This window comes from Zonotrichia albicollis, chromosome 7 (assembly GCF_047830755.1).
Source record: "Zonotrichia albicollis isolate bZonAlb1 chromosome 7, bZonAlb1.hap1, whole genome shotgun sequence".
NCBI lineage: Eukaryota > Metazoa > Chordata > Aves > Passeriformes > Passerellidae > Zonotrichia > Zonotrichia albicollis.
This window is the reverse complement of record NC_133825.1, coordinates 45,954,733-45,981,354: the sequence shown is the minus strand read 5'-3', so window position 1 is coordinate 45,981,354 and position 26,622 is coordinate 45,954,733. Positions and strand designations below refer to the sequence as shown.

The 26,622-nt window shown below is 42.0% G+C and overlaps 1 protein-coding gene across 9 annotated transcripts in view; it reads left to right on the top strand.

The window, feature by feature from the left end:
* The window catches only part of FGFR2 (fibroblast growth factor receptor 2), a 79,704-nt gene extending 53,311 nt beyond the window's left edge, over positions 1 to 26,393 (top strand). For 5 of the 9 annotated variants that reach the window (XM_074545324.1, XM_074545327.1, XM_074545325.1 and 2 more), the window contains 10 exons: positions 2,036 to 2,239; positions 10,054 to 10,204; positions 12,850 to 12,971; positions 13,611 to 13,721; positions 14,468 to 14,658; positions 17,492 to 17,614; positions 18,892 to 18,962; positions 20,659 to 20,796; positions 21,590 to 21,695; positions 25,226 to 26,393. In XM_074545324.1, coding sequence (XP_074401425.1) covers positions 2,036 to 2,239; positions 10,054 to 10,204; positions 12,850 to 12,971; positions 13,611 to 13,721; positions 14,468 to 14,658; positions 17,492 to 17,614; positions 18,892 to 18,962; positions 20,659 to 20,796; positions 21,590 to 21,695; positions 25,226 to 25,390 — 1,382 coding nt within the window. In that variant the 3' untranslated portion in view covers positions 25,391 to 26,393. Of the gene's footprint in view, positions 1 to 2,035; positions 2,240 to 10,052; positions 10,205 to 12,849; positions 12,972 to 13,610; positions 13,722 to 14,467; positions 14,659 to 17,491; positions 17,615 to 18,891; positions 18,963 to 20,658; positions 20,797 to 21,589; positions 21,696 to 25,225 lie in introns of all 9 variants that reach the window. The other 4 variants (XM_074545328.1, XM_074545326.1, XM_005489853.4 and 1 more) reach the window with 1 other exon arrangement.
* The last annotated feature ends 229 nt before the right edge of the window (positions 26,394 to 26,622 follow it).

The window sequence follows — 26,622 nt, the reverse complement described above, 5'->3', positions numbered from 1 at the left end:
TGTGTGGCTATTGCACTTAATTGAAATGTTTTTACATCATCAGAAATGCTAAGGAGCTGCATTTCCTTAGCACTTCAACGAGACAACTGATAATCAGCCTGTAAATCATTGTAAACTTTGTCAAGAAGATAAAATTCAGTTTGTTACAAAGTTTGGAACTAATTTGGCCATGGTTATGTACTGGCTCATTAAAATGCCTGAGCTGTTCAGTGTACTTCAATTCACTTTTACCTGTCATGCAAATCTCTCATGGAAATTCCAATTTCAATGCCAGAGGATCATGTACAGAAGCAGTGCCTTCCATATCTTGGGAATCGGCTCTGTGCATCTTTAAACATTGCATGCTCTAAGGGAACAAGTAGTCATTTGCTTTTACTGCAAAGCATGTCTTGCTGTTCTGGGGTTGATGATGTTTCTGTCCTTAGAAGAAACAAGCATCAATGTGCTTTATTGCCTGAAAATTATTATCAGCTGTTAGAAGATGTAACCATAGTTGGTTTTGACATTAGTCAAATTTTCTCATTTATAACCGTTGGCAGCTGCCTCAGGAGTTCCTTTGGAAAAAAACATGAACCACCTGAGGTTTGCTGGGTCATCTTGTGCTTAACATTTTTTAATTGTTAATCCTAAGGAAGAGGTACAAAACCTGCATGTGTGTGTTGCTGAGCCTCACAGTGTGGGAGTTAAACATTCCCACTGTCTGCAGATAATTTCTTACCTTTTATTGAAATATATTGAACAAGACAGCTTTATTCCATCTCACTCTGAACAGAACCCTGAGCCTGTGAGGTGTCACCAAGCAGGCAGAGCAGTGCTTGTGTAGAGCTTGCTTCTGCTGGCAGTGTTTGCATTTTGCAAGTGCTTGAACAGCATTTTTTTTTTAAACCAATTTTCTTGAGCAAAGTATTTTTCTAAGCCTGGAAAGGCACAAGAAAATTTCAGCATGAAACGTGCATTGCTTGCGGAGTGACCGCTGATGGCTGTGGAATGCTGTTTATCCGGGGGTTGAATCCCAGATAAGGGATTAGGGACACTGTTTGCACATATAACTGTCTTGAAGATAGCTTCAAAATGGTTTCAATCAGAGTAACAGCTCTGGAGAACCACTCCCTCCCAAATCTAATCTCATAGGCCAGTAACCACTGATGAGGTTACTTGAAAGACCACAGTCCTCGCAGAAGAGGGCTCGTTAATTAACGTGTCGCTGCCAATTCGTTTTTCACTTCAATTATGCTTTTTAATCCAGCACTGGGCTCCTCAAAGGACCTCAGGGGAGTTGGGCACCCAGCATGAAGCACAGCTGGTTGAGCAGCTGGACAGCCAGCTCCTTGAAACCCTTTTGAAACCCCTAAGCTGAGTTTATAGACATGATGGGGGACTGATTCATCCTCCCTTCCCTCTGTATTTTGAGATTCTACTGCAAATTTTGAATAAAGAGGCAGACTCAAGCAGGCTCAAGCCCAAACATTTATTTTCAAATTTAGACACTTTTCATTCAGGCTAGCTAATTCACAGTTTTATCTTTGGATGTGCTTTTGTGTGGTTCACACAAATTGCTGTACTTATACATTTTGACTCGAGTAACAAAATGAACCTGAGCCTAATTTGAACAGTTTTTGCTTCTCTCTAAAATTATCCTTAATCATTATTCATATGATTAAGGATATTACTCATATGATAAGGATATGATTAAGGCAATATTTCAATGTATACCTACGTACCTACCTAGGCAGACACGTGTGTATGTTTGTCTATGAATACACAGATGCACAAGCTCACACTCAGTGCAAACTGAAAAATCGAAGCACTAATCTGGAAAAAAGAATTACTCTCAGATAAAAATCAAAGCTGTAATCTGGAAAAGAGAATTACTCTCAGATTACAAGATGGCCTAAACATCCAATGCTCTGAATACCACACAAGAATTGGTTATATTTTATATTTTACCATTACTTGCTCCAAGTGCTGTGCCGAACGCTGCCCTTTTTGCTAACCCTGTGGCCTGATTGTTCCCTCCCAAAACCTTCCCATCCAGCTCCTGAGAAAGAAAAGGAATACCCAACCTCTCCAGACTACCTGGAAATAGCAATTTACTGCATAGGGGTGTTCCTGATAGCCTGCATGGTGCTGACAGTGATCATGTGCCGCATGAAGAACACCACCAAGAAGCCGGATTTCAGCAGCCAGCCCGCCGTCCACAAGCTCACAAAGAGAATCCCCCTGCGCAGACAGGTAACAGAAAGTAGATAAAGAGTTACAAAAAACTTATTTTTTACCCCAACAACTAAGCCAGCACATCCCTCCTGCTGAGGAAAGGGAAGAAGGGAGTTAATAAATTATAGCGGATTGCGGGTGGGATGGAGAAGAGGTCTTAGCGTAACAATGGGTGTCTCAAGGAAATCAGGGTAGGAGAAATGTAAAAACTGAAATATGTTCTGTATTAGCAGTCTGGAGATGAGGAAAAAAAAAAGTATTTCAAGTATTTTGGGGCCTGATCCCACAGCTTGTCAGTGGAAAAAATGTTACTGCCTTAATGGTCTTTGGAACAGAATCCTATTTAATTGTATATTTATGATGTTTCTAAGGTGATTATTATTGTGGTAACTAGGTACCAGATACAGAAAGGTATTTCTCAGGAAGACTTTTGAAGACTGAAAGGAGGGGCTTTCATAGCCAGGCATCCAGAAAACACCCCAAAATAGAAAATAGACTGTAATAAAGTAAAAATAGGGGAGATACTATATCAGATATTGGACAGCTTGATTAAGATAATGATGCTTTTGAGCAAGAAACAAAAGCAAGTGTCAGATTTAAAATGCACACAACAGCATTGCATGAAATACATTTTACAATTGTTTGTGGCTGGCAATGAGCAATTCTGGAGAGGTTGATGCCATGAGCAACAAACCACTTGAGCAAGTTACAGGACTTTGGCATAATCACAGGCCACCACTTGCCAAAACAGCCTCCATTCTCACACACTGTCCTTTCCTGAGGGATTTGTGGTGTTTTTAGGAGTTTTTAGGAGCTGGAGTTTAATAGGTTTTGATTTTCTTGCAATAGGTCAGAGCTCTGCACCCCCAGGCTTCAGCCCTGCAGGATGGGGGATGTTGGAATCTGAGGCTGGGGTTCACCTCAGCAGCCAAAAAAATTCTCTCTGGAGGGGTTGGATTCAGGCTCTGCCCAGGGAATTGGGGTGTGAGGGTTCACTTTGTGTCCACTGCACCATCAGGAAGTGGTGCAGGATTTCTGCAGACTTGTTTTTGCAGCCTGTCCAGAATATTTTCACTGTCAGAGCAATACATGTACCTTAAAAAGGGTTCTTCAGCGTGGGTAAGTGTTTGAAATGAGCTGCATGGGCACACAGAGTGGGAGTTTCTGAACAGCAATACATTTTTCTGGACCCTTGTTTCATGGTGTCTGAATTTCCTTGGTTAAAAATACCAGGGAGTGGAATGCTTTAGCTACCTTCCTCTGAATTCAGTATTTTACAGAATCCTGAGGTAGGGCACCTGAATGTTTTCCAGTCTGAAAAATATTTGGTTTGTCTTATGAGTAAAAAATGTTAATTTTTTTTTTCTGACTTTCTTCTCCACTTTGGGTTGGTTTTTTTCCTTTATTTTTTATTATTTTACTAATTTGCTTGAGTATCACTGTAACAAAGAGCGACTTTTCACTCTGAATGTGTCAGAAAGAGTGATGAGAAGCCCTCAGCTCAATATTCACACATCTCTTTGGCTAGAAAGATCTGTGTAGATTTCTGGACAAAGGAGCCCTTTCAGATGTTGTGTGCTTAGCCAGAGAGAGAGGGAGATACACATCAACTGCTTAGATAGGAGACATTTATTAGATTTCTGCCTGAATATAAGAGCCTAATGACTCAGAGACAAGTTGATGGTATAAAAAATACCTAGGGTTTGGTGTGAGCTCAGTTGTGTCAGCTGGAAATGATTCCGTGGGGAGCAGAGTGTTATTTCATTTCATGTGACAGCAGTGCCAACCACTGCCCTCAGTTTAGCTATTTATCCTTAAATGATGCAATGTGGACCTTCTCCAAAGCTATTGTTTTCACAGGGGAAAGAAGCTGTCTTACAGCATGTTTGTCACATTGGGGTTTATCAATTTATTTCAGTGTTTTTACATTTTTTTAGCCGAAATGGCATGTTGCTTTTAAAACTGGGAATACTTTTAAAAAAAATATTTATATTTGAAAGTGCAAATGCTATTTCAACCCCTAAGAAAAAATCCCACTGCTCCCAATTGTGTTTTGTTAGCAGCAGTTGCTCATTGAAGGTCTCTCTGCTTTTGTGCCTGCATGGAGGAAAATGTAACTACTGTAAGCATTGTGTGCAATCTGTATTTCTGGTTTGATGATTTCACTGGTCAGTTTGCAAAGGCAGGATGAGACAAGCAGTCCCTGAAGATTTGCTTGTGAATATTCCTTCATTTCTCCTTGGTGCTGAGGCTGCAGCAGCTCTTCACTTTCTGCATCTTTTAAATCTGGTTTTGGGTTTCAGGGCTGTTGTCACAAGCGAAGAATTGGAAAATAATCCAGATGTTTTATTTAAAGGGTGTGTGTTTCTGGATCATTCAACCCCGTTTTATTGTGCCACCAAGCTCACTTTGTTCCAGTTTATTTGTATTTCAGAGGACTGTATTTAAACTTGGTGGGGTTTTGCCACTAAACCTTTATTTATCTGTGGATCAGAGAAGGTTTCCCTTTGTGCTGTGTGTGGGAGGGATGAGGTGGGAGGATGGGAGGGAACGAGATGCTCATGGCAGGTAGGCTTGAGAATGGGGCTGGATCCAGGGCTGGGTGATGGGATTTGTTGGAATTCCAGAGAAATGAGGCCACAGATTGGGAAATTCTTGATATTGTTTTCAAAGCTCTTCTGCTGCTGGGTCAGGGTCCCTGAGGGTCTGGGCTGGAAAATAATCCTGGTTCACGGAGAGACGTTTGCACGGCTCTGATGCCATCTTGTCTGAGCAGGAGAAGAGTCTTGCTGAGTAACATATGGTTTGGTTTGGCTCCTCCTGCTCTGTTTAGCCTGAGCTACCACAGGATTTTATCATTCCCCACATGCAGGCGTTTTTTCCCTGCCAAAATTCAGTTCTATTCGCATTCGTAGGAAGGGTCAGGATGAAGTCAGGAATTATCAGCTCCCATCCCCTGCAATCCTCATCCTCACCAGGATCTGGTACTGAATTTGCAGGTTTTTCCAGGTAAATCCAGCAGGCAGCTTCTCTTTTCCTCAAAGCAGTTCAAGTGTTACCTGCATGGAGGTACCAGCTTGAGAGGAAGGGGATGAAGGATTTTTGGGATTGAGCCTCACAAGCTGATTTGCAGGACAGGCTTTAAGTGACAGGGCCACTGAACCAAAAGAATACAGATTCGCCTTCAATAGGATGTACATCTATTTTGTAGAACCTTTGTTTTAACAGATAAAGTGTAATTGAAGCAGACAAAAAGACAATCCCATCTCTTGTGACTTGCTCAAAGTCAAGTACAAATGTTTGTCATCACTAAAGGTTTTTGTTAGGGCTGTCACAGCCAATCTGTCAAATTTGGACCCCCTCAACATGCACATGTCTTAAACAGGAAGCAATGGTCTTTTTTTATGCTTTTCATTTTAAATACACTCCATTAATTTATGCCTATTGTTGTTGTGGAGTCTAATTCTTCATAAAGATATAATGGGTGTATTTGTGATAAACAAAGACTGATCAATTTAAAGCAAGGCTTGAGCTCACCCAGCAGAATAGTTCAAAATGGTACTTCAATAATTCAAAATGATGATGGCAGTAGAAATGTAAAAAAAAAGAAAAGTGATCAGGAAAAAGGAAAGTAATGTAGTATTTCATGTAATATTGAGCAATAAAATAATAATTTTTTTAGAGGAATAGACTATGAAGTACAAAGATTAATACACAACTGTCAGTAAGATATTGTTGAATGGAATTTACCTTAAATATTTATCTTATTTTTTTCTTTTTGCTTGGATTTTTTTATGGAAACCACTGTCTTGTGGTACTTACTGGATATTATTTTGTGTATAAGTGTTTCCAAATGAGTGTTTTTCATGGAGGGGTGGTGCATGTGTTTTAAATGTCAGTACTTAACATCAGGATTACTCAATTTTGTGTAGTGCATTTAACCTTGTATTTTCCTGCATCTGGTCACTCAGATGTGCTGCTCCTACCAGCAGCTAATAGCATTATTTACTAATTATAATACACAAATATGCATATGATTTCAAATTAACTTTTACTGCAGAGCCTTCAAAAAGGCTGACAGCTATAGGAAATCACTGCATGCCTGCTAAAATGTCCCAGCATGAGTGCCAGAACTGACAGATCTAGGCTCCAGGACATGGTATGAATTATCAGTGGAGGAAAACACCCTTCATAATCAATTACAGACAATTACACACTGCTCTGCAGCTGATTTTGCCACATGGCATTTAGAGATTCCAGCAAAGATTTGTTTGTTCTAAATGCTCTGCTGCTTAGAAATGCTTGTAGAGCGTTAACTGAGAGCTGATTAAGCACACTGTGTTGGTCAGGGGAGGAAGATGAAAATTGGGATATAATCATGCATTGTTGGTGAGGTTTGGGTGCATTGGACTTTTCTCCTTTTCCAGTGCAGATTTGGAGCTCAAAGTCTGTCTGAGGTTGGTGCTGTTCTCACTCCTGGCCTGCTAAAAGCACAAGGGGAGCACACAAGAAGTATTTTCTGGTGGAGCTCTGTATTCCTGTTGAGTTAAAATTTACCATAATGGTTCTTTCAGTGCTCTGCCCAACTCAAGCTGACTTTCACCTTTCTTTCTTTATTTAAAGAATTAAGTACCTCCCTAGAGCAGTGTCATCACCTAAAACAGCGTGTCAGCACACTGAGTGGGCCCCCACAATGTTTAATTCACCTGTGACAGGTGAACCTGCATGGTGAGAGGTTGGAGAACAGAGCTGCATGTGGCAGGCTGGAAAAAAGAAAAATAAAAATATAGAAAGCTGCCACTTAAATGTAGATTAAAGCTGACCATGTCTCCTGACCTTGGAATAGGTAGGATTTTCCTCAGTCTTTTATAGTGTGCTCTAAGGCAGTGAAAAAGAAAAATGCTCAAGGGAGGAGATCAAAGGTTAATTCTTTCTTATTGCAGGAAAGGTGAGAGGCCATTTCAAACCAGAAAATCTCCCCCAACCACAGGCCAGGCTGGGTTGGCTTCATCTTTTCTGGAGCAGATTTTTATAGCCCTTGAGCTGCTGTAACTCCTTGTACTGCTCCAGTTAATCAATCAGGAGAATATTCCCTGGGAGTGCAGTGCATTTGTCTTCTCCCAGGCGTGGAGCAGTTCCTCTGGATTTCTCATCATTAATGCACTTTGGTTACCTCCAGTATCTCTGGCCCATCACACAGTTCTCCTGTGAGGTAAACACGTGGAGTAGTGTTAAAAGGGAAACTGGCAGAGCCTTTAATCTGCTTTTTTCTATACATTATTGCTGTTTAAGCTCTGTGTTTAAAATGCATCACCGGAGTATTTCAGTTTATTGCAAGTTTGTATTTATAGGCTTTAACCAGGCTAAGGCTGCTGAATGGTGAGTGTGAAAAGTAGTGAAAAAGGGAAACTCTGGAAGAGATCCAGACAGTGTCTAGTACAATGATAGTATTCATTATTAAAAAAAAACCAAAACAAAAGCCAAAAAACAAAAATCAAACATAAAAAAACCAACCAAACAAACAAAAAAAAAAAAAAAAAAAAAAAAAAAAAAAAAAACCAAAAAAAAATCAAAAAAAAAAAAAACCCAAAAAACCAGAATCCAGAATTCTGGACCATTTCTGATACCTAAGGTATCTAAATTTTGTAGCTTTACTTTTGTTCCTTGAAAACAATGGCTGTAATGGCAAAGACAGGTGCAGAAGAAAAAGGAATGGTAATTCATAAAGAATATAAGAATCAAGACTTGAATAAAGATCTTGGTAGAATGACTGGAGAACAGTAAGTAGATTTTGGAAATATGGAGGAAGTGGTCAGAGAGTATTGATAGGTTTGTGGTGAGAGATGAAAAAATAGAAGCCAGAAATAGCAGAAAAGTGGAATTCAGGAAAGGAGGGTTGGGGGCAGAGGAGTTGCCACACTGGAGATTTGCACATTTTGCACATTTCTTGGTGCTGAGCTGGTTTATTTAATGAAGCATCATTTTCAAACTGTAGTCCTGGTTGTCCTGCTGGCTGGTCCAGCAGGTGAGTTCCCCTCTGCAGGCTGGGCATGGCAGCATCTCTCTCTCCCAGGACTCCATTTAATATTCACTCACTGATTTATTTACAGCTCCATAGTCTGCCTTAATACTGTTTTTCTGTTTGTGTCCCAAGTGGTTATTGGATTTATTTTCTTAGAGGAATGTGCCAGGTACTTATATTTGCTGAAAGTAAATATTATTAACGTTCATGATGGTGGGATGAATGGGGCAGAAACAGTCCACCTTTCTTTTTTGAATGGTGGCCTTGTGTTTGTGCAGTTTCACTCTCTCTTTCCATGGCCACATCTTGTGTGCAGGAGCTGTTTCTGATATCAGGAAAGCTCTGTCAGCTGCAAATCTGGTTACCAAGATTAATTTTTTGATAGCAACCCTTAACATTTTCTCCCTTATGAAACCTCTTTCCACTCTTAACCTCTGGTTTTAGAAAGATGCCTTTTTAAATCTAATTTTGTGGAACAAAGCTGTGACCTGGTGACATTTTACATGAGCAAACCTGGTGGCAAAGCTGATCCTCATCCAGGTGATGAGGGTGTGGGTGCTCTGGTGCTCCAGGCTCCCCGCTGGGTCCAAGAGAAGAACCTGCTGCTGCCTGGTGTGAGGATGGGTGCCAGTGATGGCTTTGTGACATCTTCATCCCAGCCTGGCTGCCGAATTTGGGCTTGGCCAAGATGCGATTTTGGCATGGGGAGAGAAGGAGGATTCACTCTCAGGAGGGGAAGAGTTGCAATACAAGCATTTCTATTTTGTGTTAGTATTCACTAGAAGCTCTGAGGGCAGCACATGTCAGGCTGCTGCTTGCAGGCTTGAAGAAAGAGTCTTACAGAAGATTCACAACAAAACAAATTGCATGGATGGAGCAGCAGCCTCTTTTTTCAGAATGTTTATCAATAAGTACCTTTGGTACTCTAAGGATGATATTGGAGCTGATGAGAAATCACACTCCAGAGGTTCAAAACTGAGTTATTTTTAGGACCTCTTCCCCACATTTCCTGTAGAGTCTTTGGCTAAGAATGTAGTTAATTGAAAACTGAAGTGTTGTGATAGCTCTTTGATGCTTTCAGTATTGAGTACTTGGAAAATAGAAAGTAGTAGAATCATATAGGCTGGAAAAGACCTTCAAGATCGTTGAGTCCAAATGTTAACCCTGCCAAGACCACCACTAAACAGTGTCCCACGTGCCACATCTGCTCATATTTCAAATCCCTCTGAGGTTGGTGACTCCACCACTGCCCTGGGCAGCCTGACAGTCCATCCATTGAAGGAGGTGTTCCTAACATCCAATCCAAACTTCCCCTGGAGGCCATTTACTCTTGTGCTGTTGCTTTTCCTTGGGAGAAGAGATGGAGCCCCACCTGGGTGTGCTGATTTGGGAAAAGACGTGGTGACATGGACAACTAGGAGTGGAAAAAGAGAACTTATCGGCCACCTCTGCTCATGGTATAAGCCGCCCACTTGGATATTTGAGGGTAGTGATGTAAATACTGCCAGTTTATTTTAAAAAAAATTAATATGATAAGCAAAAATGCCTTCTGAGGGAATAAATTTAAAACTTATGTGGTTTTTGATTTATGGGACAGACTGACAGCACTGGCAGCCATTAGAGCCAGTATTGTGCATACAGAGGAGGCTAAATGTGAGAACAGAGCACTAGAACCAAGACCGTTGATTCAGCCACTTCCTAACACCAGGGTTCTGAGCTGGCTTGGTGCCAGGTGCTGGTGTTTCTCAGCTTTTGGGCCAAGATTACATCTCCATCTTTTTTTTTTTCCTTGTTGCATCTTGCATTGCAACCACAGGTGTCGGCCGACTCGAGCTCCTCCATGAACTCCAACACGCCCCTGGTGAGGATCACCACCCGCCTCTCCTCCACTGCTGATGCCCCCATGCTGGCTGGAGTCTCGGAGTATGAGCTGCCAGAAGACCCAAAGTGGGAGTTCCCCAGAGATAAGTAAGTGCATTGCTTCCCCTGACACCACTCCTGTGTGTCTGAGTAACTCCAAACACGTGGCAGGGGGAAGCATCACTTCCCAGGGTTCCTCTGGTTTAAAGAAAAATCTCAGTTACCTGAAGCTGCTCTGAAGATCAAGATTCAGTTCAATTGTCTGAGATCAGTTGGGTGAAATAGAAATGAAATTTCTTCTGCCTGCAGCCCCAGTTATATTTTCAGATTTATTGCAGGCTTTCAGATGCTCTGCTGAAATGAAGTGAGTTAGGAAAACTCAGTGTGATCTAGACTGGGAAAAATATCCACATGCAAGCACTGTTGAAAGGCAATGGTGATTTCCCCAAGCAGTACCTCTGAACACTAAACCGTGTTTCTTAGTCAACTATTCAATTGGCTAATATTAAAAAAAAAACAGCTAATATAATATGTATGAGATAAAGTCTAAATTATACTATTGTACAATCTTTTCTTTCTGTCATATCTCTGGGTAGGATTTGGTGTTGAGTTTGTATTGATATGTATTAAGAGATGATTATTTTTAATTTAGGGGAACATTTTGCACATTGAGTGCATGGATGTGCAATTTCTGTGGCTTAAAAGTGCTGGGTTTCAAGCAGAGCATGCTTAATTTTGATATATTCAAATTCACATGGCTGCATAATATTTTCTTCAAAGTCTGTTGACTAATATGCAAAATGAGCTTTTGGATAATCTAATTAAAACTGTAATCGTATTGCTAAATATAGAAAAAAAACATGCAAAGGAGAGATAATGTTAACAAAGGTGTAGAACCTTTATGAACATTATTTATCAGAATTAGTACCAGCTTTAAGAAGTCTTTAGGGTACTTTGAGAAAATAACACCTTTTATCATGGACAGCTCTCTGGAAGTTCAGAGTTGTAACTTTTGAATAGACAAACTGTAATTTTGAGCGTTCTGATAACTCTTCTGGAAATTATTTGATTGGTTTAGCTGCAAACAAGAGTTAAAGGCTGTAATTGCCACCTGCAGCACTCTGGTCAACAGTGGGGGTCTGTATATGTGCTCCTGTCAGCCCCTGCCCTGGGGGGATCCACTAAATGCGGAAAATTTTAGAGTTGCTAAACATTTAAACCCAGTGCTGAGCACAAATGTAGGGGGAGCAGATTTGCAATGAAAGGAGGCTATTTAGAGGCAGTTTATTAGGCTGGGGGGCAGCAGGCACACAATGAGGGGTTTGTAACTTTGGTCCTAGCAGGGCAATAGCACATAAATTAACCAGTTTCCAATGCAAATGTTTGTTCTCTGCCAAGACCCTAAATTTAGTTTTTAGCTCTGGAGAAAAGGCAGGGTGACCTCAGCATAGCATATGCTGCCCTTCAGTCTTTGCACCTTTTTAAAACTTGCATTTGCTTTAGAAACCAGCCCAAAACAGCTCGAGGAATTCTCACCAAGCCAGAGCCCTCATGTGATAAAGTGAGCTGGCTGCTCTTGGCAGGAGCCACCTCACTTCTGTCCCCTGCCCAAGCAGATAAGCAGGGTTTCAAATCACTTATCCCTCATCCAACTTTGCTGCTGATGGCATGACAGCCTCTCCCTGTACTTCATGGTGGAAGACAGGTGTCCAGACTTTTAAGACTGAGTCCCAACATCTGTGATATCTGTGAAATCATCCTGTTGACCATGGAAAGTCAAGTCCTTAAGAATTTGTTTACAAAAATGCTTGAATCTGGCCTCTATGTTGGATAATATTATCAGCATCACACTCACTGAGCATCCTCCCTGGTTCCTGCTGCTGGATGTCACAAGGTATTCTCTGCAAGTAAAGGAGCCTGGCTCTAGCCCTTAAGCACTCAGGCTGGAATAAAAAAGATTTTGCCCATAGGCTTTCAAGTTTCTTTTTTATTTCATCTCTTTCTCCTCATGAAGCTGAGATCGACATCCCTATGTCTGCCTGTTAGATCTAAGCAGGTTTTGCTACCAGGAATATGCTCCAAAAAATGCATTCTGCACAGCCCACTTAGTGACTGCTCCTTTTAGGAGGGTTTGATGTTAGTGCTGTGATCACAACCGAGTTTGTTTTTCCCAATCTCAGCCTCCCCTCTCTGAGCAGGGCCTGGGCTCTGCAGGCAGGAGGCACCTTCTGGTCCCCTCAGCCAAGACTTTTATGGCTGCAAAGAGCCTGCAGCCAAGAAAGAGCCACTGTGCTGGACCCTCTGGTGGCTGAAACCTGACTCCCACCTCCCTGCAGTCAGTGTGGACACAGAGATGAGCAGCCCTGTCACAGTGACAGGAGATGCAGGCCTGCTGCTGGCTGCTCCCCAATTCCAGCCACTCTCTTGTGCTCTTCCAAAGCTCTGCCCCTCCACACAAGCCATCAAGTGCAGCCTTGAGGAGAGCTCAAAAAGCTCTCAAAATCTGGGTTTGGTGACTGCTGTGCCTTTCTGAGCTGCTCACTCCACCACCCCTAAGCAAACACCCCCCAGCGCGCGCGGAAACCGACGCGCACCCAGCCCTTATTGCTTCCATATGATAAACCCCTCCCTCGCGCTGCAGCAAGTTGCTGAAAGGTTTTTTAGTTGAAAGGTTTTTATATTTAGCCCTGGAATTTCACTGGCTGCACCCCTGCAGCAGATGCTGTGTGTTAATCTGCTGTTTGCACCTCCAGGCTGACGCTGGGCAAGCCCTTGGGAGAAGGTTGCTTTGGCCAAGTGGTCATGGCTGAGGCAGTGGGGATTGACAAAGACAGGCCAAAAGAAGCAGTGACCGTGGCAGTGAAGATGTTGAAAGGTAAGAAAATTGGGTGATAAGGGATCAGAACGGGCAGTGTGGCGGCTCTTAGCCAGAGAATTTTCTTTTGTGGCATCTGAACTCTGTCATCGTTGCGGGGTGGGTCAAAGAGCACATAGCTGACCTCAGCCTTCAGCAGTCTGGGGTGTAAATCTGCACCCTTGACAGCCTGTTTATCTTGGGCACTGACTATTTGGGAGCCAGGAGATGTATTAGCATCGTGTGGGTCTCTCTGCTTTCAGTTTATTTCATGTCAGAGGCTGTCCTTGTGTAGATCTGAGCCCATTCAGTCCAGGTGGTTGGTAACAATTGATTTTGAATTTAATTGTAAGGGTAGTTTTCAGGAAAGGCAGTGTTATTGGAGGTTTGATAGCTAAGGACAGCTTTTTTATGTCTGGTCTTGCTGTGCTTTTTTATCTCTGATCTTGCTGTGCTGCCACTTTACATAATAACACTGAAGAGTCCACCAAAGAGGCTGAGATTATTTTTTGGCCATAATATATGATGTGCAGTGTAAACTGGAAAACAAATCCCATATTTTGTGTTTTGAGCCACACATATTTTACACCAGCTGATGGGCCTTACTGAAGCTGAGGCTGGCACACTAAAATTTATGAACTGAACCTGTATCTTCTGCAGATGATGCCACAGAAAAAGACCTGTCTGACCTGGTGTCAGAGATGGAGATGATGAAAATGATTGGGAAGCATAAAAATATCATCAATCTTCTTGGAGCCTGTACCCAGGATGGTGAGTAGAGAAAAGAAAAAGTAAACCAAGACTTTCCAACAGGTCTCTGAAAGTCTCATTAATCATAATTTTTCAAGAGGTTTTAAGGAAGCAGTCATGCCGTGATAGGATTTTTAGGTATTTCTTTAGCTTAACAGCAATATTTTAACTTCTGTTTCTCATTATAGTTGCAGCCTTAATATGAGAAAGGGTCCTGTATCATATGAAAACTCTCTAATCCCTTGCTGTAAGGAACAAATGACCTTTTCCAGGGCCTTTACCCAAGTCTGCTGTTCTGAATTGTCAGCCCTGCTTTAGGAGAACTTGCACCCCACAAATTTGAAATGAGTACTTTCACTCCTGGAAAAGCTAATTATGCTACATAAAGTGATGCAGAATGGCATAATGCTCTGGGACTTAAAAAAAAATTAAGACGTGCTTTCACTTTGTTAGAGATCTCAGGTTATTTTGTGATTGAAAATATTTGTTTTTCAGTACATGGCGAACTCTGAAAGGAACAGGCACTGGGGCAGGGTTAAGGGACTTTAAGGCATTAATTGTGGCTCTGCCACTCCTGCTGTGGAGCTTTGGGCAATCACTTCTCCGTATCCAAACCTTTTATTCCTATTTTTTAAGGCGGTGCTTGCCATTTTCCCATTTCATTGATTCATTTAAGTAATAATAGTGCACTAAAAGCTTTTTTTACATAAAAAACACTTTACCCTGGTGCCTGATCCTGCTTTTGCCACGGTTCTTTTCTTGCCCAGGTCCTTTGTATGTGATAGTGGAATATGCCTCCAAGGGGAACCTGCGGGAGTACCTGCGAGCGCGCCGCCCGCCCGGCATGGAGTACTCCTTCGACATCAACAGGGTGCCCGAGGAGCAGATGACATTCAAGGACCTGGTGTCCTGCACCTACCAGCTGGCACGAGGCATGGAGTACCTGGCTTCCCAAAAAGTAGGTGGAAATCAGCAAACACAGAGCTTTTTATCTCAGTTTGATTTTTGCGCTCGTCTCGTTCGCGTCCGGGAGTTTGCTGGGGAGGAGGAGCTGCCTCAAGGAGGTTGTGTAACCCACAGGCCTGCAGATCAGTGGGAAAATTCATGCACTTAAAAGGTTTTTCATCTTTGTTTAGCAGTATTGCTGAAATGAGGCCTGGAGTGGATCATTTAAAGTAAATGCTGTGCACGTATCTGCAGTTTGAATGCAGGAGCACAGGTGGTCACTTGGTTACACAACTCACATCACTCCACCCATGAGCAGCAGCCTCTGTTTGCCTCCTGTTTCCAGTCAAACCAACCAAATCCTTTCACATCGTGGTGTAAAACAAATTATTTCAGTGGCTGTACAGAATAACAACAGGCAGGGTTGAAAAGACCCAAGTCAGCAGGGCAAAAAGAGTGGGCAGAAGAGGCAAAAATAAGTGGAGGGTATTAGTCACTTGAATAATACACTTTACTGTAAACTGATGTTTCAGGAAAGTGAGCTGGTTGAAAGAATTTATTTATCTTGTCGTGTCCCCAGACACTTATTTCTAAAACGTGTCTTCAAACATTTCTTTTTAACCAGCATTTTGATTAAATCATAGTTATAAAACCTTAAATTGCCGTGTATAACTAACTCTGTAAACATACTGTGGCTTAGTGGACGAGCCATCCTGGATACCCTGGGTGATGTTTGGACCCAAAGGCTAAACCAGAGCAGCAGATAGCAATGATAAGTACTTCCTGCAGGGTGTGGGGTGGTTAGTGGGATTTATCCAGATTTCCAGTCATGTCCACTCCCAAGTATGGAGCTGTTTTTAACCAAAGACCAGGGCTGAGTGTAACCCTCCATTCCTGTTGTGTGGAGTCATGATTTTGTTATTGTTTTTTCTGCACTTGTAGAGGTTGGAGAAGAGAGGGAATCCAGGTTTAATTTTGCTTTTATTCTTTTTGTTTTGAAACAGTAAATCTTAGCTCAGCAGGGTGACGTGCGTGACAGCAAGGCACGGCTCTTCTAATGCAGTAAAGCAGGGCTATTGATTAGGTGACACACCTCAGGATATCTCTCTCTGAAATTATTGCAGCTCCTGCCTGGCAGTGAGCCAGCTCCCAAGAAAACAGAGCTGATGTGAAAGGAAAACATAAATCTTTTCATCAGCCATCCTGAGAGCAAGTGTCCTCCTGAGGAGCTCTCAAGTGCTGCTGTAGGACACTCCCGGGAGCCAGTGCAGCCTTTTCTGTTTGCAAAAGCTCTTGGTTGGTGCTGTGCTGAGCTGGGCAGATGGAGAGGCATTGCCCAAGGCACAGGGAGAGCAGGGGCAGCACAGAGCAGCGCTGTGCATTCCTGTGCTCCAGATATCCCACCACTTCTGTTTGTATTTCACCCTTCCTCTCCCCTTAGGGATCCATTTTCTGAGCTGGAATAATAAGAGAGCTGCTCTTCTCATGGTATTGCCATCATGCATGACCTGTGAGAAGGGCAGGGTTCTTGTTATTTCAGCCCAATAAAGGGACTCACTGAGACTTCAGTAAAGAAAATTGTGAAGGTGATGTTTGTTCACCTACCCTTTGCCTCACAAGAAGTTTTTGCCTTGCAGGCAGTTGTACTTAGAACCAGTATCCATTTCCAAGGTTGGATGGATGATTTTAAAAGTGGGAAGCTTGGCCCATGTTGTTTCTGCCACCACAGCATGGCTGATGCAGAGTTAGAGGACTGGTGGGATGCTGAAATCGTGCACTCTTGGCTGGTCCTGTGCTCCTGAAGGCATTGCTGGAGCAGGTTTTTCCTGGCACTTCCCCATGGCTGACCCAGTGTGGAGCAGGAACTTCATTTTACCCATGTGGGATGAGAGATCTCAGCAGTTTGCTGGGGCAAGTTAAAGAGCAAGAAACAAACTGGTTGTTATGTTGCTTTTTGTAGTGTGTCTATGCACATACTGAAATTAAACATGCAATGTCAAAAGTTATCCAAAACTGAGGAGGGAAACAATATATTAAAGTTGGAAATAAATAAAATATCCTGCTGGGATTCAAAGTGCAGTGTTTCTTACCATGCCCTCACTGCCACCTTGTATCAACCCTAATAAAGCTACTTGAACACAGAAATAATACCCAGAGCAGTCACAGAGTCCCCTCAGTGCCAGGATAATGCTGATGTGAAGGGAACATCTCCCAGGAGGTAATAGGTTTAGTTTCAGTACCAAAACTATCTTAAAAACAAACAGTCAAACCCTGATTGTTTTGGTTTTTTTTAATTTTCCTTTTCATAATTGCATTTTTATAATCTTGAGGTCGAAATAATTAAACACACCCTAGACATCCAACTGACAATTATATTAATATCTTTACTATTAAAAACAGTTACACTGATTCAGACTGGAGGCCAGCTTTTATCTCTAGTGAGATGATATAATTTAAGAGAAGCCACACAATAAAAATGTTCATTAACATTATTTCAGATAAAACTGCTATATTTGTACCTGGGCACATGTAAAGGAGAGTACATCACCAAATGCTTGGCAAAACCTGGGTCATCACACAGCTTTTAACCTCAGCAAAAATATAAGATTTAAGCAGGATCAGGACTTTCTAAGACACTTCTGGGGCCATGGAAACAGCAGCTGAGGGTATAGATTGCAATAATTAAGAAAAATCATATTTCACAGGCTTGTAGTGAATGTGTGGCTTTCCCACCTGGTCCTTTAGGTTAAAATCTATAAAGGAGATTTAGTTGTGGTGTTGAAGCTCTTCCACTTTTGCTGCAGTTTATTTCAGTGGGCTGTTTTTTTCTCCTTTTTTGTTTGCAGTGCATCCATCGAGACTTGGCCGCAAGAAATGTTTTGGTAACGGAAAACAATGTAATGAAAATTGCAGACTTTGGTTTAGCCAGAGACATCAACAATATAGATTATTATAAAAAGACTACTAATGTAAGTGGATGGTTTTCTAATCTCTGGAAACAAGTGTTTCTTTCAGTGATTCATTTCAGAACTATGGTTGTAAAGTTAATGGGCTCCTTGTACAGCAGACTCAGTTTTCATCCCAGACAAAAAAGCAGGGATCAAGGACATGAGCATTTCTGTCTCCTCTTACAGGGACAGTTAGTTAAAAAGATAAGCAAAGAGGCTGCATATTGGAGGATTAGAAATGCTGAAATACAATAACTTTTTTTTTTTTATTGTGTCCCTGACTCCAGTCAGTTGTAATAATTGGAAATATTCCTGCTGATCCCAGCTGGTTTAGCACCCAGCCTAGGATCTTGCAATACAAACAATGCCAGCAACAGCCACAATAAAAATCCTGTTTACTTGTGGTGATGTCACATTCAGCCTTCAGCCTGTGCCTGTACTAAGCTTGTCAGGGACAGGTTCTGATGGTGATCTCAAAGTGGGGCTAGAGATAGAGAAAATTGATTTTACTCCCCACACTGTCACTGTTTTGCTGCTTAGCCTGTACCAAATCAGGAAGATAAAACATTTGGGATGTAGCAGTGATACCTGGTTTGAGCTCCTGACACCCCCTCAGGGGATCTCTGAAGGTCCTGCTGAGCTGCACTTGGGATGTGATGGGAACTCTGCAGAACTCATTGAGTTCTACAGATTTTATTTGTATAAATAGGGCTTCGTATTAACAATCATGTTAAGTGGCTTATTTATGAAAATCACTAAGTGATTAGTGGCATTTTAATGGTAACATCTGCCTACTTCCAAAAGCCAGAACCACCATATACAGCAGCATTGGAGGGGATTGAAGCTTCTCCATTTCAGACCCAGTGGAGTTCCCAGCTCTGTGTGTGCAAAGCAACAGGCAGCTCTGACTGTGAGCTTTGGGTCAGGAAAACAAAATTCTTGGATTTAGTAATCAATTTATTTTTGCAGGCAGGCTTGTTTTTCAGAAGTTTATTAATTGAGGGGGTTTTTGTCTTTAAAGAGCCATAGCAGAATGATACTATTGATTTTGATCTACTTATCCTACCATTCTCATAGCAAGCAGTCTGGAAAATCTTTGGGAACTCATTGCTTTTAATTTTATCTTCAGTGCTTGTATCCATTTTTATTACAGTCCCTGTACTTTAGCCCATCTTAGTGTTCTCTCACTGAAAATGTTCAAGGTAAATTATGTGCTGGTTGCTTTAGCAGACAGCTCTTAGAGAAATCATCCTGCCAATTGCTGCCATTTTAATTCCTCTTCCTCTCCAAACTTACAGGGACGGCTTCCAGTAAAGTGGATGGCTCCAGAAGCTCTGTTTGACAGAGTTTACACACATCAAAGTGATGTGTAAGTGGCCTAATTTCATTGGGGTTTTGGGCATGGGAAGGGAGGCTTGTTTTGCTTTGAGTTTGTTAAAATTTGGGATATTTCATGTATATTTTGCTGTTGTCCTTTACCTTTAAGACTTTTCATTCTGTTTCACATATTAATAGATGGAACAGGACTTGCCCTTAGAAAGTGAGGATTTTATGGTAGACTGCTAACCAGTGCTCTGTTACTAATCTGCCCAGCTTCAAAGCACATGAAAGGTGGAAAATGCTAACCTCCTTCTGTCACTGCGGAAGTTTCCCCCCTTGAACTTATTTACGGATGTGCAGCTACAAAGAGTCTATCTAATTTGCTTGCCTTTTGACATGCTCTGGATTTCCTTCAGGTTTAAAAAAAATAAAAGGAGAGAGAGAAAAGAATGACAAAAAAAAGTTCCTGAAAACTTCTTATAAAAATCTGTGCTGAAATTCAGTGCAATAAAACGTAGGCTGGGTACGCTGGAAAAGTTTTCTCTGATTTTCAGAAGTGGAGTTGCTTCCCAGCAGTACTTCACATGTAATAGGAAATCATTGGACTCTGACACTTCAAAACTCTTTTAATGTGTGCACAGAGCCACTGGCTGATGCAACTGCTCAGGGTTTATTCTGCTTCCTATTACAGTTCTATGTGCTTGAAGTAGACATTTATTTCTTATGCAATACAGATGAAGATTCTGTTTTTTATTTCTCCAAGAAAAGCTGTTAACTGTAAAGGGCTGGATGCTTCCCAGCAGAGGAGCAAAAGGTTATGCAAGTCAGTGCAGGGTTAAAAAGGAAAAAGGCAGGATGGAGAAAATAAGAAGTATCTCCTCTTTCTTTAACCTGGAGCAGTTTCCAAGCTGCTCTCTCCTTAAGAAAATCATTTGCTGAGGCGTTTCCTGCAATCTCCACATCATTTACAAAGGAAACTATATACACAGGTTAAGGGTGGATCAAACTGTGTTTTAAAATAACATCTTGGCAAAATATTTAAGTGAACGTGGAGTAAACCACTTCACTGGCTGGGGACTGAGAGTCAGCCTGAGCTCCTCAGCAGCCAGGGAACACGAGGATTTCAGTGCTGGGCCTTGGAGACTCTTGGCCCCATGGTGGCTTTGAAGATGGCTAAAGATAATATTATTGTAAGTTTGTGCAAACAGTTTACTAAACTACAGAGCTGGGGGAGCTGCAGAGGAGCTGGGCAGGCTCTGTGCTGGTGCTCACCTGGCAGAGCTGCCTGCCACACAGCCCCAGCTTGCCAGCCAGGCAGGATGAGGCAGGAAAACTGGCTTAAAAATTATCCCACTTCATTTCCTAGCAGAAGTTAGCAACAAAAGAGAGAAAAAAAAAATAAAAGAAAGGCAGGGTGACGCAAAATATTTTTGTTTTGAACAGTCTGCTTTTTCCAAAATATCCTGCCACATAATTGCACCCCAGCTGGGCTGGGAGGGCTCTGTAAGTCATTAAGCTGTGAAGATGCAGTGCTGGGCAGTGCTCAGAGCACACCAGAGGAAAAGAGGGGATTTGGGAACATGCTGGGGTCAGTCCCCATCCTAAATGCTGTCCTTCCCTCTGATGCACTTCCCAGACCCCTGTCCTGCTCTGGGCAGGCAGATCTGGTTTAAACACCTCTAGGAGGGATGGGATTCTCTGTTTCCAGGCAGGTCTACTAATGCAGTTTTCTCTTTGATTTGCAGTTGGTCATTTGGTGTGTTAATGTGGGAGATCTTCACCTTAGGAGGGTCACCCTACCCAGGAATCCCAGTGGAGGAACTTTTTAAGCTGCTTAAAGAAGGGCACCGGATGGACAAACCTGCCAACTGCACCAACGAGCTGTAAGGACTCTGATTTTGCTGTGCCAGGGCTGAGGGGCACAGCTGTGCTCAGTTCATGTGTTCAGTGCCACCCCCAGAAAAATCACTTTCAGAACTGCTTGAGTCTAAAATTCAGGATGTTTGTGAGGGTATAGATGGGTAAGGGAAAGGTATGGGAAGGGTTTCAGGGAATGTTTGGCAGAGGCTACTTCTTTGCGCACCCTGCTGTGATCCTATTGCAGAAAGAAGAAATCATCTGCAAGCCAGTCTCTGTCAGTGTTTTTATGCCCATATATGTTTGATTTTAGTGTTACCAACGTGGAAATTCATAAATGTTGCATATACCACTAATCAAAGGTGGGGTACTTTAGGCTGCTTTTATACAGAACAAAATACATCTGGGAACTCCTGTGTTAACACAGCATTATCTCCTGATGGTGTGGGGAGTGTGATTTCAGGTATTCCAATGCAGACCTTAACTATATTTAACTTTTTTTGCATTTTAATTTCTTCACAAAAACTGCAATCCCTGACATGTAAAAAATATCGTAATTTAGTACCTTTGAAGTTGCTGGGCCACAGAATTGGGCCCACAAAAAGGTAATTTAGACACTGAGCAAGGGAGAGGCAGGAGTAGGAAGCCCCTGTGAGGCAAGGAGTGTTGTCCAGGTTTGGAGATTTTCAGTGTTCCATTGAGCAGAGCTGTGTGTGCTCACTGCTTTCCTTGTGAAGGGCAGCCCTGACTGTGCATGGAAAGGTTTGTGAGGAGGATGTGTGATTTTAATTAAGCCAGGCAAATGTGTGTTTCTTCCAGCTATATGATGATGAGAGATTGCTGGCATGCTGTGCCTTCTCACAGACCCACTTTCAAACAGTTGGTGGAGGACTTGGATCGGATCCTCACTCTCACAACTAATGAGGTAGGTAAAGTGTCTCCCCACCACAAGCTGCTGATCAGGAAAAATTGTTCAGGGGACAGATGGAATTTATTCCATTGTGAAATCCTGCTCAAGTTCACTCCTTATTCTGTTTGTCATTGTCCTCTGAGGTTACACGCAGCTAAGCTATGTATCCTATGAAATCCTGGCTCTCCTGCCATTATGCCTGGGATTATGTAACTCAACAGAAACACATCTTTGAGGAGTTTTTGTTTGTTTCTCGCTGCATGCCTGGATGATTTTGGTGTCGAGGGATGGCACGTGGCAGGTTGAGGGGCAGTGTTTGTGTTTCAGCACGTCAGGGGGGCGTGTGGAGTTCCTGGTGGCTCTCATTTGCTGGCTCACTTTGATTCCCAGCCTTGCTATGTAGGTCAGGAGAGGAGAAGCCGTCAGTGGCAGATTTCAGATGATGTGTCTGAGAGTGAATTAGGTTCACTGCAACAGCTCTCTGTGGAGGGAATGAGGACCCACGGGGGATGTGCAAACAGCCATCCAATTATCCAAAGGTCCTGCCTAGCCCTGCTGCAGGTTGGGCTGTGTGAATGCAGGAAGGCTTTATTTGAAGAGCTTTCTTTCAGAGGTGTGAGATATTATTAGTTTTAGCAAGGAACACACTGATTAGGGTATTCACACAGGAATCAGTCCTCTTATCGCTGAACCACGTGCACCTTTGAGGAAGTGATGGAAATGTTGATTCTTTTGGTGGAAATTTCTTTTGAGAGACAATACTTGGTGTCCCAGAAATATTCTACAAACTCCTATTATTTCTGAGAAATGAAATGCTTAATGGGAGCAAAAACAGAACAAAGCAGTTACACAGGAAAGTTGCAACAACTGGATTTGACCATTTCAAAACAAGATTTTGGTATTTGTTATTGCTTCTTTGTAGAAAAAAAGATTTGAATCACTCTGTGGCTCCTCAACATTATTATGTTCTAATTTTTTTGAATTGTTTGAGAAATAAAAAATGGATTGTGGAGCAGCTTTGGGAAAGCCTTTTCACAATGGAGATGACAGGAGAACCTGAATAAAGAGGTGGCATTTTTTATGATCATTTGCCCAGATCTGGTTGAAAAAGATTCTTTGGCTTCAGTAGCAGCTGTGAATTTATCTGAGTTCTGTTTTTAAGGCTTTCTCTAAAAAGTGGCACCTTCAGGGTGAGATATGAAGGAATATGCTCTCTTTCTGGAGCCATGGATGTATAGCCCTGTGTCCTGTTACCATTTTCACCTCATCCATTACTGCCTGCATCTTTTCCTGCCTAATTCATACATGATTTCACAAGACCAGTTGGAGGTGGGCTGGCTGCCACTGCAGAGTGCTGGGTGGCTTGGACTGGATACGTGTTTGCAGATTCAGGAGGGAGGTTCTGGGCTGCAATTCCAAGCCTGGGAAAGGATATTGCTTTCTTTCTTGCGTGCGTTTAACCGTCGAGCCTTCCCAACCCCGTGCTGCTCACAGACCTGGAATGATCTCAAAGTTAACCTGAAAAGGCCTTTAGGGTTATGTAAATTACTTTAGACTAGAATCATAGGAAAAAACGTCTGGAAAAAGCTTAGGAACACATCCAGTCCATCTGATGGGCCTATGGCAGGGCCCACTATACGTTTGTCATTCCTGACAGATGTTTATGTAACTTGTCCTCACAGATCTCCACTGCTGTATTTCGGCATCGCCTCTGGACAGCCTGTTGCTTTGTTTTCCTAATCTCTAATCTTTCAACATCAGATATTGCTTTTGTCCTATTTACCCTGGACATAGAAAGCAAATCGTTCCACTTGTCTTCGCAGCGCGTTTCATGTTCCCGAGCGCTTGTCGTCATCTCGGTGTCTCTGGAGAGCTCCAACGTGTCCCACTTTCCTCCACAGCTTTGGAGATCTCTGATTCTGTGTAAACTTCATGGTCTTCCTGAAGTGCAGGTCCTCCAGGCTCACTTCTGCTTTCCCCACTCACCCTTGCCCCCCAGAATAACCCTGGCTCAGTCTGGTTTACCCAACAACTCATTTTGCTGGGACAGCCAATAATTTCTTCTGCTTTTGTGCAAGTAATGATTTCTGCTTAAATAGTAACACCTCATTGTTTTCCATGTTGAATCTTTGCTCGTTGGGTTTTTAATGTGTTTTCTTGTTGGGCTTTTTCCCCCAAAGACTCTCCTGTTTCGGTGACCCACATGAGCAGAAGTCACCAGGAGTCAGCCTGGTGGCTGTGGTGCTTTGTCAGCACCAGAAACCAACCTGGTGCTGGTTCTTGTGCCCCTCGGTGTGACTCTGGCCATTGGCACTGGATAAGGACCCTGTCTTCAATACTGAATTCATATCTGTGTTACATCAAGTCTTCTGATATGATGAGCCGTGTCTGATAGCCCCTGGGAAAGCCCTGGTTCTTCAAAGACTGGGATCCTTTCTTCTTCTATCTATTTGGAAAATGTCTGATTGTTTCTGCTCACATAGGGCTGATTTTCTAATCCATAAATATGTAACAGGGTTGCCCTTGTGGAGTTTTCAAGAGCCTGGGCAGCCACATAGTCAGTAATCAATAGATCCAAACTCCCTCCTTTTGGTCCCTATTAAATTTTCCAGCATTTTAAAACATACCACACCCTCCTTTTAAAATGGTGACCATTTTTAAACTCGAAGATGGTAATGACTGAATCTCTGACTTAAAAAAAGGAGTGTTAGCCAAAGGACTAAATTACCCCAAGCCTAAGCACAGCAGCATAAAATACTGACTGAGGTGGAAGACTCGACTCGTCAGTACGATCATGACTTGTGGTTTAGCAAATGAAGAGATTGCATTTAAATGAATACAGCTGCCTTTAGAAGTTGAAAGAGAAGGAACATTTCAAGGGGAAAAATAACTTTATTCTCTTGCCAAAACTGTTGTTTCTAGCAAAAGAGCCTTAACCCAAAACTTGGATTCAGCAGATGATATTTCCTTTTTTAATGACTGCTTTGGTCATGGCTACTCTGGGACGCACAAGACACAAATATGTGGTGTCAAAAACCCAAATCGTGTGAATTTGATTTTGTTTTTCCTTCAGATCTTTTTTGCACGTATGCCACTGCATGTTGAAACACAAATTTAATATCACAGAATATAAAACAGAGATTCAAAGTGACCAAAGGCATACAAAGTTGGAAGCGTCTTTCCCTCTCCAAATCACTACCATGTGCTAAAGAAAAATGGTTCTATTTAGGATGAAATTTCGTTTTTATCATTGCGAGTGAAAAGGCCTCTTTTGATGTGGTTGCCATGTTTATTCCCACTGACACAGCTAATGCTGGTGATGTTGGACTTCAGAAAATACCGTGTTATTGGCTTGTTTTTTCTTCCCCTAGCCGAGCTCCTTGTTTTATGAGGCATTTAGGCAACCAGGCAGTTTTGAAGGCAGCTGATTCACAGCGAGCGAGCGTCATTCCCAAACCGCTCCCTCCCAAAACCCGCGCCGTGGTGACATTTTATTGTCAGCTCTCTTCGCTGGCTAAAAACCGCTTTTATTCCTCTTGCCACAGGAGTACCTGGACCTCAGTGGGCCTCTGGAACAGTATTCCCCCAGCTACCCCGACACGAGGAGCTCGTGTTCCTCGGGGGACGACTCGGTGTTCTCGCCCGACCCGATGCCTTACGAACCTTGTCTGCCCAAGTACCAGCACATGAATGGGAGCGTGAAAACATGAAAGGAGGAGCAAAGAGGCGAGAACATCAAAGCTACCTGCCGTCTGCAAAGCTAAAGCTTTCCTCCAGGACCTTCACGTTTCTGCTTGTACATAGGAAATGCGGAAAAAAAAAAAAAAAAAAAGAGAGAGAGACGAAAAAAGGGAAAAAAAAAAAATTTGGAGGAAAGCGGTCGGAACCTACATAAAGATTCTCATCACTTGCAGCTTTCAGATGTTCCCAAGAAAGAAGAATGTTTATGAGCTGTGTCTAGATACCCATTGCTATCAATTTTCTGGCTTCCTGTGAGCTGCAACAGACTTTGTTTGTACAATGGACCAGTCGGACTTGAGGCAAACTATGGGTCTGCCTTTCTTGTTTATTTTGTAATATTTGGAGAAAATATATGTTGGCACACACTTACAGAGCACAAATGCAGTATATAGGTGCTGGATGTATGTAAATATATTCAAAAATATGTATAAATATATATTATATATATTTACAATGAATTATTTTTTGTATTGATTTAAAAAATGGATGTCCCAATCCACCTAGCAAATTAGTCTCTTTTTTAACAGCTATTTGCTAAATGCTGTTCTTACACAGAATTTCTTAATTTTCACCATCCAAAGGTGGAAAATACTTTGCTTTCAGGGAAAATGGTATATCATTAATTTATTAACTAATTGGTAATGTACAAAACAGTTAATCGTTTATAGGGTTGTTGTGTTTTTGTAATTTAAATGGCATTTCTATGCAGGCAGCACAGAGGACTAGTAGATATATTGCTCAAACTTTACTAGTTTTCAGATCTTTAAGAAAAGAAATATTTACAGTATATAACTAATTTGGGGAAATTAAACTTTTGATTTATTTGTGTTTAAAAACTGCAGTGTCAGATGATTATTCTTATCACAACCAAATCCTTTAACAAGAAAGTCTTTTTCCTTTAAGGTCCAAAAAGCAGAGTCGTTCCACTCCCAAAAAAAAAAAAAGAAAGAAAATAAAGGACATTTTGAAGAAGGTTCTTTAAGTAAGGAGAGACATGAATTGATCTATAACCACAGCAGAACAGACTGCTCTGAAAGGAGCTGAGCTTCTACCCTGAGTTGCACATGCATCAAATTATCCACAATTCTCTTGCCTCAGTTGCATAATAGGTTCCAGACCTTTTGGCCTGGATCTTTTGCCTTTATCCCTCTATTGTAACTTAAGTTAAAAAGAGAGAAGTTGTTTATAATGACAGCTTGCC